The sequence below is a fragment of the Rana temporaria genome, chromosome 2 (assembly GCF_905171775.1).
Source record: "Rana temporaria chromosome 2, aRanTem1.1, whole genome shotgun sequence".
NCBI classification, from domain to species: Eukaryota; Metazoa; Chordata; class Amphibia; order Anura; family Ranidae; genus Rana; species Rana temporaria.
The window spans coordinates 157,575,231-157,589,260 of NC_053490.1; the positions used below are offsets into that span (position 1 = coordinate 157,575,231).

The following is a 14,030-nucleotide window of genomic DNA, read 5'->3' on the forward strand; positions in this document are numbered from 1 at the left end:
CTCGCCCAAAAATTGGCCCAGTATATATGTATATATATGTGTGTATGACTGTGCGTCCCTATGATCCTACGGGGTAAAAATGACCGCACCAGCCAAGCAGATACTGGCTGGAAAAAGCACCCAGAGGCGATTCAGTTCGCATGCGTTGCGCTATACAAGTCATTCATTCATGGTTATTTATGAATGGATGAATGAATGAAAACTTATATAGCGCAGCACATGCGAACTTAATCGCCTCTGGGCGCTTGTTGTTCCTGTCTCCTTTGGTATCAAAAGAGATGAGTCTTGATCTTTCTCCTGAACGTCAAGTGGTTCTCCTCCAACCAAATGCTGGTTTACTAAATATTGAACTCACTCTAAAAATAACAGACAGAAGAGAGATTTATACTATTAAAGGTTGGATCTAGTACATATATATCATTGGACTCAAAGATCAAAATTTTTATCTAAAGAAGAAAAAAAGAAAATAGAAAAACCTAAAAAACACTATTTCGCAGATTTTCAGACAGGATTGTAATGTAATTTTAGGCATGACACACTTCCTTGTCAAAGGCAGGTAGCTTGATACAAGCTACCTGCGCCTGCTGTCACTTATGCTGGCCATACACACATTTTTCCTTTGAAAATTTTAGTTGTATTTTCGAACAGTTATATTAGTCATATTGACGTTCCGTTTTCAACCACAGTGGCAGGAAAATTTGAAGTAGAAGAATATAAAACTTTTCTTGATTAACAAATTTTCAAACAGTTTATGTGGTTTTCCTTTAGAAATCACATTTTAAAACTGAATGTTAAAAGCAAGTGAAATGTTCTAATGGCATTTGTGCATTTATCAAATGTACAAATAATTTTTGTATGAATATTCATTGATAAGTGTATGTACACCGCTCCTACAGTGCCTCAAAGATGCGGCTAGCAGGACTTTTTTTACGGTCCTGCCAGTGCACCGCTCCAGTGTGAAAGCCCTCGGGCAGAAAACCAGCAAAAAAGGAGACACGTATTTTCCTTGCAGACTCTTGAGGACACTGGCAAAGTAGCAGGTGGTTATATTATACATAGGGCTTGCCTTCAGTTCTAGTGTTTACTTATCCTGTAGGAGACAGTCTAAGCCCGGGCTGCTTATCAATAAAGATGTGCCCCTCAATGGATAATAGATACATACTGTATAGTTTGTCATTTTAAACTCTAAAAAGTGTCAGCAGCTGGAAAGTACTTTGCAGTTTCAAGTTACTGTGCATCGCTACATCGCAATACACCTCCCAGTATAGCTACGTACATTAAACATGAACTATCCATGTTTTACATGGTTTTAAAAGCACAACTGTCAAGGTTTGGTTAAATTTATTCCCACATGCACAAGCAGTGAGAGTCTCCATCGTCTAGTTAAGCTGGAAACAAAAACTGTACATACCTTTTTGCTCATTTCCAGGTATCTGTCTTCAAATTCCTCAGTCTTTGCTCTGTCAATACAAACATCTGCAAAATAACAGTATACAGAAGTCAACATTAGTCATCTATAGGTAACAAACTACAAAAGCAGCATCACCTGTCAAAATACAGTATTCTACTATAATAAGAAGACTTACCTAGCAAGTTGCTAAAGTCAACATCCAATCTTTTCCTGTAAGTGAAATCAGGGTCTGTACCACTTCGGTGTAAAACGATTTGGGATACGCACTCTTCAATTATCTTAAAATACTGTGGTCTGTTGAAAAAAATATAAAAAATAAATAAATAAATAACTTAAAATAAAAAAATAAAAAAAAAAGGAAAAATAGTGCAATTAAAAAAACAAATACTATTTCAACATTACTGAAAAGAAAAGTGGGTTCAATTAATATGAACATATCAAATAATTAAAAAAGAGCCTATTAACTTTATTATTTTTTTATTAACCTCCCTGGCGGTATGATTCTGTCAGAAAAAACATGCTAAAAGCGGTACCATTATTTGCAAGGAAATTTGGCGTTTTATATTGTAGGTCTGTAATTTTTAGAAATAACTCACTTAAATCTGACCAAACAAGATTCTAATAGGCATCCCAGGTATGACATTTTTTTAAAAACAAAATTATAAATTATAATATAATAAATAATTATAAATAATTATAACAAATAATAATATAATTATAATAAAAATTATTCAATAATGTAATCAAATCAAAATCACTGAAATTTGCCCAGTTGCAGAATTGTTGCTGTCATTATTTTTTTTTTTTTATGACGAATTTCCCCACAAATCGCTATCGCACAATTCTGCAAGTGATTATAATTTATTATCGCGGTTTTTTAGCTGATCTAAAACTATTTTTGACATAAAGGGACACTTTTGGTTGCTATGGACAATCTACAGTTTGCAGGGAGAAAGAAACGTTTTTATTATATAAAATGACATGCATGACACAGGACAGACCACTAGGGACAAGGGGGGTGTGTTTTTTTTACATACAGTACTGTAATCTATAAGATTACAGTATACTGTATGTAAGGTGTTTGTTTACTTTTTTGAATTTGGCGCCGTTCTCCGTCCCCGTGCGTCGTAACGTCGCAGGGAACGGAGATCGGCGTCACACGGAGGCACTGTGTGAATCGAGCGAGGTCCCGCTCGCTCACACAGCGCGGTGGCATCGCTGGATCCAGGGACAAGGTAAGTAACTTGTGCCTGTGGATCTAGCGAGGCAAGCCCGAGTCTGACTCGGGGTTTCCGCTCGCAGCAGGAAAATCAAACCCCGAGTCAGACTCGGGAAGACCGCCAGGCAGGTTAACAAGAAAAGTTGGTCTTTATTGGAAAAACACAAGGATGGTAGATGACAAATCACTCTGGGTAAGAGCAGAACAAAACACAAACAAAAAAAAGGGGTTAAAAATACATGGCACACCATAAAGAGGAAATGATGTGGTCCAGATAATCCCAAAGCTGCAGGCAACATTGCATTAAAAACAGACAGTCACTGAGTATGGGTAACGTATGGGAGCGGGGGGGGGGGGGGAGGAAAGGGGGAAGTGAGAGGAGGGGGGGGGGAAATAGGGAGAAGGGAGAGGAGGGGGGGGGAAATAGGGAGAAGGGAGAGGAGGGGGGGGGGGGGAAATAGGGAGAAGGGAGAGGAGGGGGGGGGAAATAGGGAGAAGGGAAAGGAGGGGGGGGAGTAGGGGGGGAATAGGGGGGAGTAGGGGGAGGGGGGAAATAGGGGGAAGGGAGAGGGAAATAGGGGCAAGGGAGAGGAGGGGGGAGGCCGCCCAATGTCCCAAGGATAACTCTCCTGCACATATCAAAATTCAAGGTTGAGCTTCATACGTGGGGTCCGTCCAGGGTCGCCAAACCCTCTCATATTTCAGAGGACATCCTCTACTGACATAAGTCAACTTGTACAATGCAAGCACTTTATTAACCGTGTTTTCCCATGAGCCAACTGTGGGGGGCAGGGGAGAGATCCATTTCAACAGGACTTCCTTTTTAGCATAGAAGAACAACAAGGAGATTAGTGTCTTAGTATATCTAGGCCTCTGCTCATCATCCTGCACTCCTAGCAGAGCCAATTCTGCGTTAAAGGAATTTCCAACTGAAGACAGAAATTAAGTCTCTCCCACCACAGCCCAAAACCTCACCAGCCTTGGGCAGGTTCAGAACATGTGAAAGAAGGTGCCATCCGGTGAGTGACAACGGTGCAATTCAGGGACCGAAGCGGATAGATTCTGTGCAGCCTCTGAGGCGTATAATACACCCTATTAAGAAATTTTGTTTGGATCAGCTTGTCTCTGGAGGAAATAACTATTTTAGAACTAGCCTCGAAGCACTCCTCCCAGGTTTCCCTATCCAAATCGGGCAAGTCCGCCCTCCATTTATCCCACAGGGCCTCCATTTTTGGCAAGTCCTTCCGTAGGAGAGCGAAATACAATTCGGACAGAGGCTTAGCAAGAGACTCCTGTGCCATCAACTCCTCAATAGGGTCAGCTGTAAGACCAGGGGGCGACGGGAACTGCGCCCTGGCTGCGTGACGGAGCTGCTGATACCTGATCGCCATCCACAGAGGAAGGCCAAACTTGTCTGCCAGAGCCCGAAACGACAGCAGGGACCGGTCACGGAAAATATCACGCAACAACTTGATGCCAAAACAGGCCCAAAGTTGTGGGTCCGTTATGGTTCTGAAAAGAGGGAAGGAAGGATTACCCCATAGAGGGCAAAAGGGGGACCACCTACCAGGACACAAGAACCGCCGTCTAGCCACCCCCCAGACCCGTAGAGTTGCCCCCAGTCGAGGCCAGCAGTGAAGGGTACGCCAAGGGACCCTGGTACACAAGGTTACTTAGTTCCGTAAGGGAACCTACTATGGCCCGCCTCCAGACAGACAGCCGCATTGGCCCTAGACTGCTGAAACCACCACCGCAACTGTGACTAACATAGCTGCCCAGTAGTATATCATCAGACTAGGGAGAGCAAGGCCCCCACAGCTCACAGGGAGCTGAAGGGTCGCTCTAGCCAACTGGGGGGGGAAGAAAACCTGCCACAAGAAGGAGCCAATACAACTGTCCAGCTCCCTGAAGGACGAAGGTATCCACAACGGGCAATTCCTGAAAACATATGTCAATTTGGGAAGGTAGATAAATTTTAAAATATTAATACGCCCTAGGAGATTAATGGGGAAGTCAGCCCAACGGGAGCAGTGATCTTTAAGGTGGCGGACCACAGGCAGAAGGTTGAGGCTCTGTGGCAAGTTGACAAACTCGTCCACCCATAGTAAAGGAGTCTGCATCCCGACGTTTTGGCCTGTGCATCTAAAGGAAACAAAGCGGACTTGGCCCAGTTAATACGAACCCCAGAAAATCTCCCAAATTCATCAAAGATCTCTAGGGCAGTAGTCAGCAAAGAGTCTGCATCATGCAAATATAGCAAGGTATCATCCGCGTAGAGCGATATCTTCTCCTCCAGAGGGCCCACCCGTAATCTGCACATCTATGTCCCATAACACCCCTTGTTCAGGAACTCAAACCACTGGCTGGGTACGTGCTACCAGGTTAGGACATGTCCCGTCCACCATCCAGCACAAGGACCAGTGGAGTTGAACACCAAAGTCAGTATCGAGCTATCTAACTGGAGTGAACATAAACAACAGTCACTTACACCTGACTGAGCAGGGGCACATACACTTAGAGTCAGTTGTAGAAGACAGGATCACTCCGGGGTGTAGAGAAGGAGCGAAGCATTGAAAAAAAAAACAAATAGAATTTTTTTTTTAAAATATTATAATATCAGAACAAAAAACACCCCGACAGGATCAAACCAGAGGGAGGAACAAGCAGTCATCCGGGTAAGTACAGCCAAAAGGTGTCCTAATGAGCAGAAGGCCCGCAGCATCTTAGATGGCAACAGTAATGTCCACCGCACCCCCACAACCCCCTGAAAAACCAGGAAGGCGTGAAGTCCATGGGGAGTCCAAGTAAAGTCAGCAGTGGACACAGACCCTTACCCCAATCCAATCAGCCGACAACCGTCCACGGAGAGATCTTCACAGCAGGTGGCATACACATCCATATTAAGACGGCAGCGCCTCCAGCCAAGCTGAAGCATCCTTGGGGGAAGTGAAAAAACGAACAGTCTCCCCATCCACCACCTGCAGCTTAGCCGGGAACAGGACACTGTACTTAATGCCCTTAGAACGAAGGGCGGCCTTCACACCGTCAAAGGATCTGCACTGACGTTGGGTTTTCATTGTGTAATCCGCGAACATCAAGAGCCTGCCGTTGCGGAATGGTAGTTCCACAGCTGCCCGGGCATCCCTGAGCAGTTCATCTCGGTCCCGGAAGTTGAGCAGCCACAATATACAAGTACGCAGCGGGGCCCCCTCCGCCCCGGGCTTGGGTGGAACCCGATGGGAACGCTCGACCGCAAAGTAGGGGGAGAGCCGTGCCGCCGGCAGCAGAGAGCTCAGGAGATCCTCTGTAAACAAGGCAGGAGACCGATCCTCAACCCCCTCCCGGAGGCCCACAATCCTCTGCCCTATATTCTAGCGCCTGCACTTTGGTCTGCAGGGCCCGGATAGAGGCCACATGGTCAGTCACTGTGTCCTCCACATCGCCAACCCGCCGCTCAGTTTCGGCCACACGTGAGCGAATCTTGTCCAAGTCCTGTCGAATTAAGCCGACATCCAGCTGCACCTCCTCGATTTTAGTCGTGAGAGCAGTCTGGCAGCAGGCAATAGCAGCCATGACCTCTGGTATTCCCGGAGTCGCCGGGGGAAGAGTCCTCCTCGTGATCAGTTTGTGAAGCCATATTGCAATGGCGCGCAGCAGACCTCAAGTCGCAGGAGGAAGGAGAAGCTTCCACCGAGGCACACAAGGGGAAATTTTATCCGCCCGCTCCTCTTCTGGTTCCCGGATGCTTTAGAAGGCATTCAGCAGTGCCTGGATCCTCTCAGACGCGGCGCACGGATAAGGTAAACGGATCACACTCCAGGAGAGCTCAGGGGCACACGTCCACTCAGTCCGCCATCCCGGCCACACCCCACCACTTTATTCTTTAAAAGGTGAAGTTTACCTTTAAAAAATAATAATAAATGCACATAGTTTTGCAGGTAAAATGTGCATGTATTTTTTTATTAATTGTCTCCATGATCAGAATGGCAGACCCTGCAGATACAGCTTTCCGCCCATATGTCCTCCCAGACTCTCTGTATGAAAGCTGTAGGGGGTGTCAATGAACTACGAGACTGCTCACCAGCACCTCTACAGTTCATTGACTACATGCTGTCTGTCGTGATGGCAGTTTATTCATACACTGATTGCAATGAATGAATGACACAGCCTTGTGGATCGTTTAAAATTATGACAGCAGATGCAGGTTGAGGAACCCCGCCCACTGTCACGAGGTGGGGGGGGTGGGCAGGTGCTGTATAGTAACATGCTACATTTTAGATCCTAAATAAGGATGCAGCATGTTACTAAAGATGAACTTAAGCCTTTAAATAGCGTTAAATCCTGCTATGTTTTGTCCAGTCTGTCATTGAACATCCAGCATTTTGTGTCTGAGTGGACAATGACACAATAAGGCTGATTAAAAGAGCAAGAGAAACTGGAAAAATAGAGCCAAGAGGAAACCATTATTATTTTAGTGATTGCAAAAAAAAAAAAGATAGAGACTCTAGTTGCTATGGACACAAGCATGTGATTCAGGTTGAAAGTCAGAGGAGAAAGACTACAGGCCACAAAGTTAACATTTACTGTAGATAATAAATAACTGATCTCAACTGTATACCATCTATCCACTGACTCTTCTACTATGTTGTGGTGACAGGATAGATGGTGCGGAACTATAGAATGCAAACAGTTTGTACCAGTATACCGTGCAGTTTTTCTTCAAAAAGAGGCATTGATTGAAAAAGCCATCAAAGTTTGGGGGCTATGCAGGAACCCCTTCCTTAAACAACAGTGACACTGGTGACCTGTACAACATGGTTCTACAAGAAGGAGACTTTATCTTGAATATTAAAAAATAATTCATTCTGTGTTTTACACGTTTACAGTGTAGATCAAAACAAATGCTCTGAGCTCAACACGATTCAAATATACATTCTGTTCAGTGCTAGTCACTCTACATGTCACATAATCCACAAATAGAAAATTATTTGATTTCAAACACCATTCTGTTATTCCTTTTTAAAAACATATCCACAAGTAGGTTGTCATAATCCCAGTAAAGATTTTTGAAAACATGAGAAATGGAAAGTTTTCTCCAGCATAAAAGTGGCCAGTAGGTCACAAGTACAGTAAAACCTTGGTTTGAAAGTAACTTGGTTTGAGACCGTTTTACAAGACAAGCAAAATGTTTTAATACATTTTGCCTTGATATACAAGCGATGTCTTGATATAAGAGTAGTGTCATGTCACAACTGAGTATAAAAAAGAAGATAAGAGCCTCCAAGTGTAGCAATATGGTTACATTTAAGATACAACATTTAGCAACTTATTTCTACACTTTGAAGTGCCTCTCTTCTCTTTTATACCCTGTAAAAAAAAAAAATTATTTGATATACAAGTACAAGCAAGTTTCTGGAACAAATTATGCATGCAAACCAAGGTTTTACTGTATGTCTAACTTGACATACAACATGTTTAATCAGTGTATTAATGTAAGCTTTTCACTGAGCTATATTTATCTGCTTTCGTGCTAGAAATAATTTTCACTTTATTCCATGATTTCAGCATTTATCACAGCACTATGTACTCATACATGCATTACAACAGCTTAACTAATTATGCAAAGCTTTTGAAGCAAAATGATGAATAATGAAATACAAATATGGAAGCATGTTGAATTTCATGTGTGGGTTATTAGCAATAACAGTAAAACAGGAAGAGCCCACATCATGATAACAAATATTTGTAATAACAGGATTAAAAAATTCATGATGTTGACATAACCAATGAACTCCCAATTAAATGGCCAGGAACAAAAAATAAACCATTAGGGAGGAGGATGGTTTTACTACTGGCAGTTATTTACATAAACATAATCCAAATAATTCCCCATAATGGTTGTTCTCGTGTCAGGTTTTATTAGAGTCACGTTTCCATAATGTAAGAAATATCTCCAAATTAACTTGCAGTCGGAAGGCTCAATGAATTGATTGCATTAAAAATCAGCCAAAACTTTCTGTGTACTTTGTAGCCAGTCCTTACTCATTTTGTAAAAATGTCAGAATAGTTTTAACATAAAAACAATGCTTTCTGTGGAGGAAAAATCCATACATAAAGCTCTTCCTGAACACATTTCTTAACAGGACACATCAAAAAACAGAAATCAGTAAAGTGAGGTTAAAAAGTATAAAGTGTATATAAACAAGACATGTCTCTGTGGCTCCATTCAGCAGATTCTCATGTGCAATCAGTCCTAAAGTTCTCTCCTGCAGATCTGCTGGAACCTGCTGTCAGTTTGACAGCTGAAGTCCTGGTCTGTGTATCAGAGCTACTAGTAGCAGCTATTTCAGTGCCAAAAATGGTGTCAGTGCTTGTAAAAAATGTACGAGTGGGGAGAGCACAGCTAGTTGGAGTTCTCTCTCTATTTTTTTTTTAATGCAAACGCTCTGATATTGCATGCATTCCTACAGATCCATGTTACCTTTGGTTTATTCATATTTTATGTTATTCACACGCCATCTTGCAGATTTTGTTCTATTAAAGGGGTTGTAAAGGTTTGTTTTTTATTTTATAAATACTGTATTTGTTGGCGTATAAGACTACCTTTCACACTTAAAAAAAAAATGGTCAAAAAGCAGGGGTCGTCTTATACGCCGGGTCAGCTGCTCGGATGCCTGCTGGATGTGCGGTAATGCTGTATGTAGTTTATATACATACTGTATATACCGCTTAGCCAATCCCGGTGAGCGATGTATTCAAATGAATACAGAGCCTGCTTGGATTGGAGTAACAACCTCTGCCAACCCGAGCAGGCTACATACAGTAGCCTGCTCAGATTGGCTTTGAGAGTCAGGCCCCATACACACGATAGAATCCATCCGCTGAAAAATCCCAGCAAATGGGTTTCAGCGGATAGATCCTATGGTGTGTACACTCCAGCGGATCTGTTTCCACGGATATTTCTCCCCTGGGATGGATTCCAGCAGATCGAATATTTGCTGACATGCAGAACATATCCATCTGCTGGAATCCATCCCAACGGATGGATCCGCTGGTCTGTACGGACTCACCGGATCCATCCGTCCGAAGGGATCCCCCGCATGCGTCGTAATGATTAGACGCATGCGTGGAATTCCTTATATGACAGCGTCGCGCACGTCGCCGCGTCATAATCGCAGCGACGGCGCGACACGTCATCGCCAGAGGATTTCGGCGCGGATTTCAATGCGATGGTGAGTACACTTCATCGCATAGAAATCCGCGGAAATCCTCGAGAGGATTTATCCGTGGAAACGGTCCACTGGACCGTATCTGCGGATAAATCCTCCCGTGTGTATGGGGCCTCAGAGAGGAGCATGCTGATGATGTTAAAACCTCTGCCAATCCAAGCAGGCTTTGTATTTATTAATAGAATACATTGATCGCCGTGATTGGCTCTAGCTCCAGCAAGAATGAAGAAGAATATGGCTCCAGAAGGAAGAAATATAAAGCATCGGAAGCCTAGGAAGGAGGGTCGTCTTATACGGTGAGTACAGGCAAAAAATCGTTAAAAAAATGAAAAATTAGGGGGTCGTCTTATACGCTTGGTCGCCTTATACACCGGCAAATACGGTAGGTTCCTTTAAGCTAGTGCATTGTTGGTTCACTTACCTTTTCCTTCGATTTCCCTGCTAAATGTTTTTTTTCTTTGTCTGAATTTCTCACTTCCTTTTCCTCCTCAGTAAGCTTGCCCCCATCATCCGAGCTGTTCTGGCTGGGGGTTAGTCAGCCAGAACAGCTTACTGAGGAGGAACAGGAAGTGAGAAATTCAGACAAAGAAAAAAAAAACATTTAGAAGGGAAATCAAAGGAAAAGGTTAGTGAACCAACAATGCACTAGCTTAAAGGAACCAATTTAGAAAATAAAAAACAAACCTTTACAACCCCTTTAACGCTCTTTAAAGAATTACTGTGTTTATTGCTCTTTATAATGCACTTTGTATTACTAAAGAACTATCTGCAGATGAACTCTGTTCAGTCTTTGACTGGTGAGTAGTTCAGTAACATTGCTATGCTATTGAGCATTACTACAAAACGGGCAACAAAATACATATCAAAAACAAACTTGCCTTGCAAAATAATCATTTCGGATTATAAGAAGATGCTGAAGAACTGAAAGGAAATATCCTTCAGAATTTGTGTTCTTGACAGAATTCCACAGCGTACTGAACACATCACTGGCATCAGTTAGGGTGTTAAGGTAATAAATCTGACAGTCTCCAGGACATAATTACATTTAAGCACATGGGATAAAAATTTCATAAACCTGCAGCGAAATTGTATATGGTAATTTCCCAATATTAAAATATTTTCAATAATCTTGCCCACTCTACTAGAATCACATGTCCATCAGGGAGTAAAGCTAACCTTAACATTTAATTCTTTATTAAACTTAACTGAGACCTTAATATATATGTAGTCACATTTCAAGCTTGGTGAACTAGACTTCAGAAATTCAGTAAAAAGTGTATGTGCAAAAAAAACATCCATGAGCCATTGCCATTTGGTGATATATTTGAAATGTGAAATAAGAAACATGATCAAACATTAGGCTAGTATTATAGAATTTGTAGCAATGATGGTAACAATTTATCTGCTCGGTCTACAAAGATTGTCATTTAAAGTGGATCTAAGGCGCTTTTTAAAGAGCTTTTGAAGAGCTTTCCATTAATCTCAATGGAGAGGGGCATTTTTTCACTGCCCTGTCAGTGCACTGCTCCAGTGTAAAAGCATTCATTGAATTTAATGTAAATAGTTTTTTGTGAGCTTTTCAAGTGTTTTTTTTTTTTTAAAACTTGAAAGCACCTGAAAAGCGTTGTAATAGGGAGTCTGATGCCTTGTACACACAATCGGGCTTCCCAGGGGACTTTTTACCGCCGGGAAACCCGAGAACCGGCTCGGCAGCTTTTTTCCCCCCTACACACGGCCGGTTTTCCTTGCAGGAAAACTGCCATGAGAGCTTAAATTAATATATATATTTTTTTAGATTTACCAGAAATGGCTGTTACTAGGCAGATCTCCTAATATGCCTCTTCCTTGTCCACGGTGGGTCTTCTTTCTTCTCCTTGTCGCGCTGCCTCCTGGGAAATGGGGAGAAGTGTCTTCTGGGACCTTGTGTGTGTCCTAAGAGACATCTGCCCATTCACATAGCACTGCACGGCTCACGCATGCACAGCTGGAAATCGGGCAGGGAAGCCGCAACGCTTCACTTTAATTCGCTCACCGAGGATGGCGGTGGGGCAGCCGAGACCCGAGTGATTGCTTGGCTTTGGCTGCCGACATCGCGGACACCCTGGACAGGTAAGTATCATTATTAAAAGTCAGCAGCTACAGTGTTTATAGCTGCTGACTTAAAAATTGTTATTTTATTTTTAAAGCCGGACCTCCGCTTTAAGGTAAAAAAAACCTGCTTTGTGCAGCTCCTTCTCTTATACTTACCTGTGCCTGATCTTGTTTCTGTGCTGTGCTGTGCTGTGCACAAAAGCAGAGGCTCTCTTCATTGAGGTGGGATTTAGGGTGTCAGTACACAGAGTGCCTAACAATTGAGATTTTCAACTTGTTCTGAACATCCCCTTGTGCGGAGGAACTCATCAACAATTGCTTTTTGGATATACTTATGAGCATATATATATATATATATATATATATATATATATATATATATATATATATATATACATATATATATATATATATATATACATATACTTATTATTTTTTCATGCATCCAGACATACTTTGCAATGGAATAAAAAATTAGAACCCCTGTTGCATTTGCTAAATGTACAGGGCACAAAACAAAATGATAGAAAAGAATAGGAAAGGATATTCCATTTCAGAGCGCACATCATCAAGGCGATGAGAGAACTCCATCATGTCTTCCTCTTTGTGTTCATCAAACACCCTCAGCTGGATATCCAGGGCCTCATTACGGATAGTCTTCAATTTCTGTATAACGAAAAAAAAAAAAAGATAGATAGAAAACATGCTGATATAGAGAGACAATGAGCCTCTTTCAGTGGCTGGAATATACTAAGATTAATAAATAAGCTTAGTCTAGGGCAGGCCATACATTATGCAGTTTTCTTTCTATCAACCACAGGTTGAAAAAAATAAAAAAAATTGATTACCCCATCAACAGTCAGTGTTGATGGGGGAATACCTCTCCCCTGCTATTGTATTTTGCCAGAGGGATGTTTCCTAGCCACCAAAATACAATGATCACTGCAGGCAGCTATAGCCGCCACCAGTGATCGAACGGAAAAAAAAAATGACAGGCTGGTTGTACTGAGGATTGACTTCATTACAACAAGCCTCCTCAAAGATGGTTCTCACTGAACTGGCCCAATTTTGATCTGTCTATGGCCAGCTTAACATGCCATTATATTGATGCACCACATTTTTGCACTATTTATGTGGCTGTACTAATATGAGACGTTTTTGGTTGGAACTATATTATAGCACATTTTAGAATCGTTTTTTGAGCCTGGCATGAAGTGTGCCTTTCCATCTTACTTTTTGATTGGTTGGGTATCCCATACCCACACACAGAGAACAAATTAAGAAGATAAACTAAGTGCACCTTCTAGATTGTAAGCTCTAACGAGCAGGGCCCTCTGATCCCTCCTTTATTGATTTGTATTGTGACTGTATTGTCTTCCCTGATGCAAAGTGCTGCGCAAACTGTGGGCGCTATATAAATCCTGTATAATAATAAAATTAATAATAATAATAAGTGCTGTGTAGGGTGCAACAAAAGGATCCCATCTCCACAAGGGGAATAAGATCAAGGAAACTGTTTTTCCTTAAGGAATCATCAATACCACTTTACTAAAACACCAATAATTTGCCGTCGGCTAATCTGAAAAAATGTATTCTACCCTTGATGGCATTGTCTGAGTGAATGGAATAATCAGACCCTTACTTTTTCAAAGATACCAGCATGCAATTCCCACTAACTTTCTTGTGTTGCTCTTCCAGGTCAGACATGCTGTTCAGTACTTCTATTGAGAAGTCACAGTCTTCTGCTTAGTTACTTCAAGAGATTCCAGAAAATGTATTTGTGTTTACTATACTGTCATGGAAGCAAACACATTCAGTTTAGATACACTGTTCTTGAAGCCCAACTGCAGGACATTGGCAAACCTTGCTCCCTTCCCTTCCACTGCCCTGTAGTTAAAAAATAAATAAATACAAAATGCCTATTTACTTACCTGAAGCCACGGTAACAAGACAATCCTCGTTTCTTTTGTATACTTCCTGGGCTTCTTCTTCTTCAGGTGCCCACATCACTGTGTGTTTGATGTGGACACCTTCTATTGATGGAGGAGATACTTGTCGTGGCCAGGTCCTCTATCATAGG

The 14,030-nt window shown here is 42.1% G+C and overlaps 1 protein-coding gene across 4 annotated transcripts in view; it reads right to left on the minus strand.

Annotated features, from left to right (window-relative positions):
• DIAPH3 (diaphanous related formin 3) overlaps positions 1 to 14,030 on the minus strand; it is an 844,467-nt gene that overhangs the window by 501,504 nt on the left and 328,933 nt on the right. For all 4 annotated transcript variants that reach the window (XM_040341346.1, XM_040341345.1, XM_040341344.1 and 1 more), the window contains 4 exons: positions 12,498 to 12,616; positions 10,738 to 10,854; positions 1,587 to 1,705; positions 1,412 to 1,476 (listed from right to left, as the gene is read on the minus strand). In XM_040341346.1, coding sequence (XP_040197280.1) covers positions 1,412 to 1,476; positions 1,587 to 1,705; positions 10,738 to 10,854; positions 12,498 to 12,616 — 420 coding nt within the window. The remainder of the gene's footprint in view (positions 1 to 1,411; positions 1,477 to 1,586; positions 1,706 to 10,737; positions 10,855 to 12,497; positions 12,617 to 14,030) is intronic.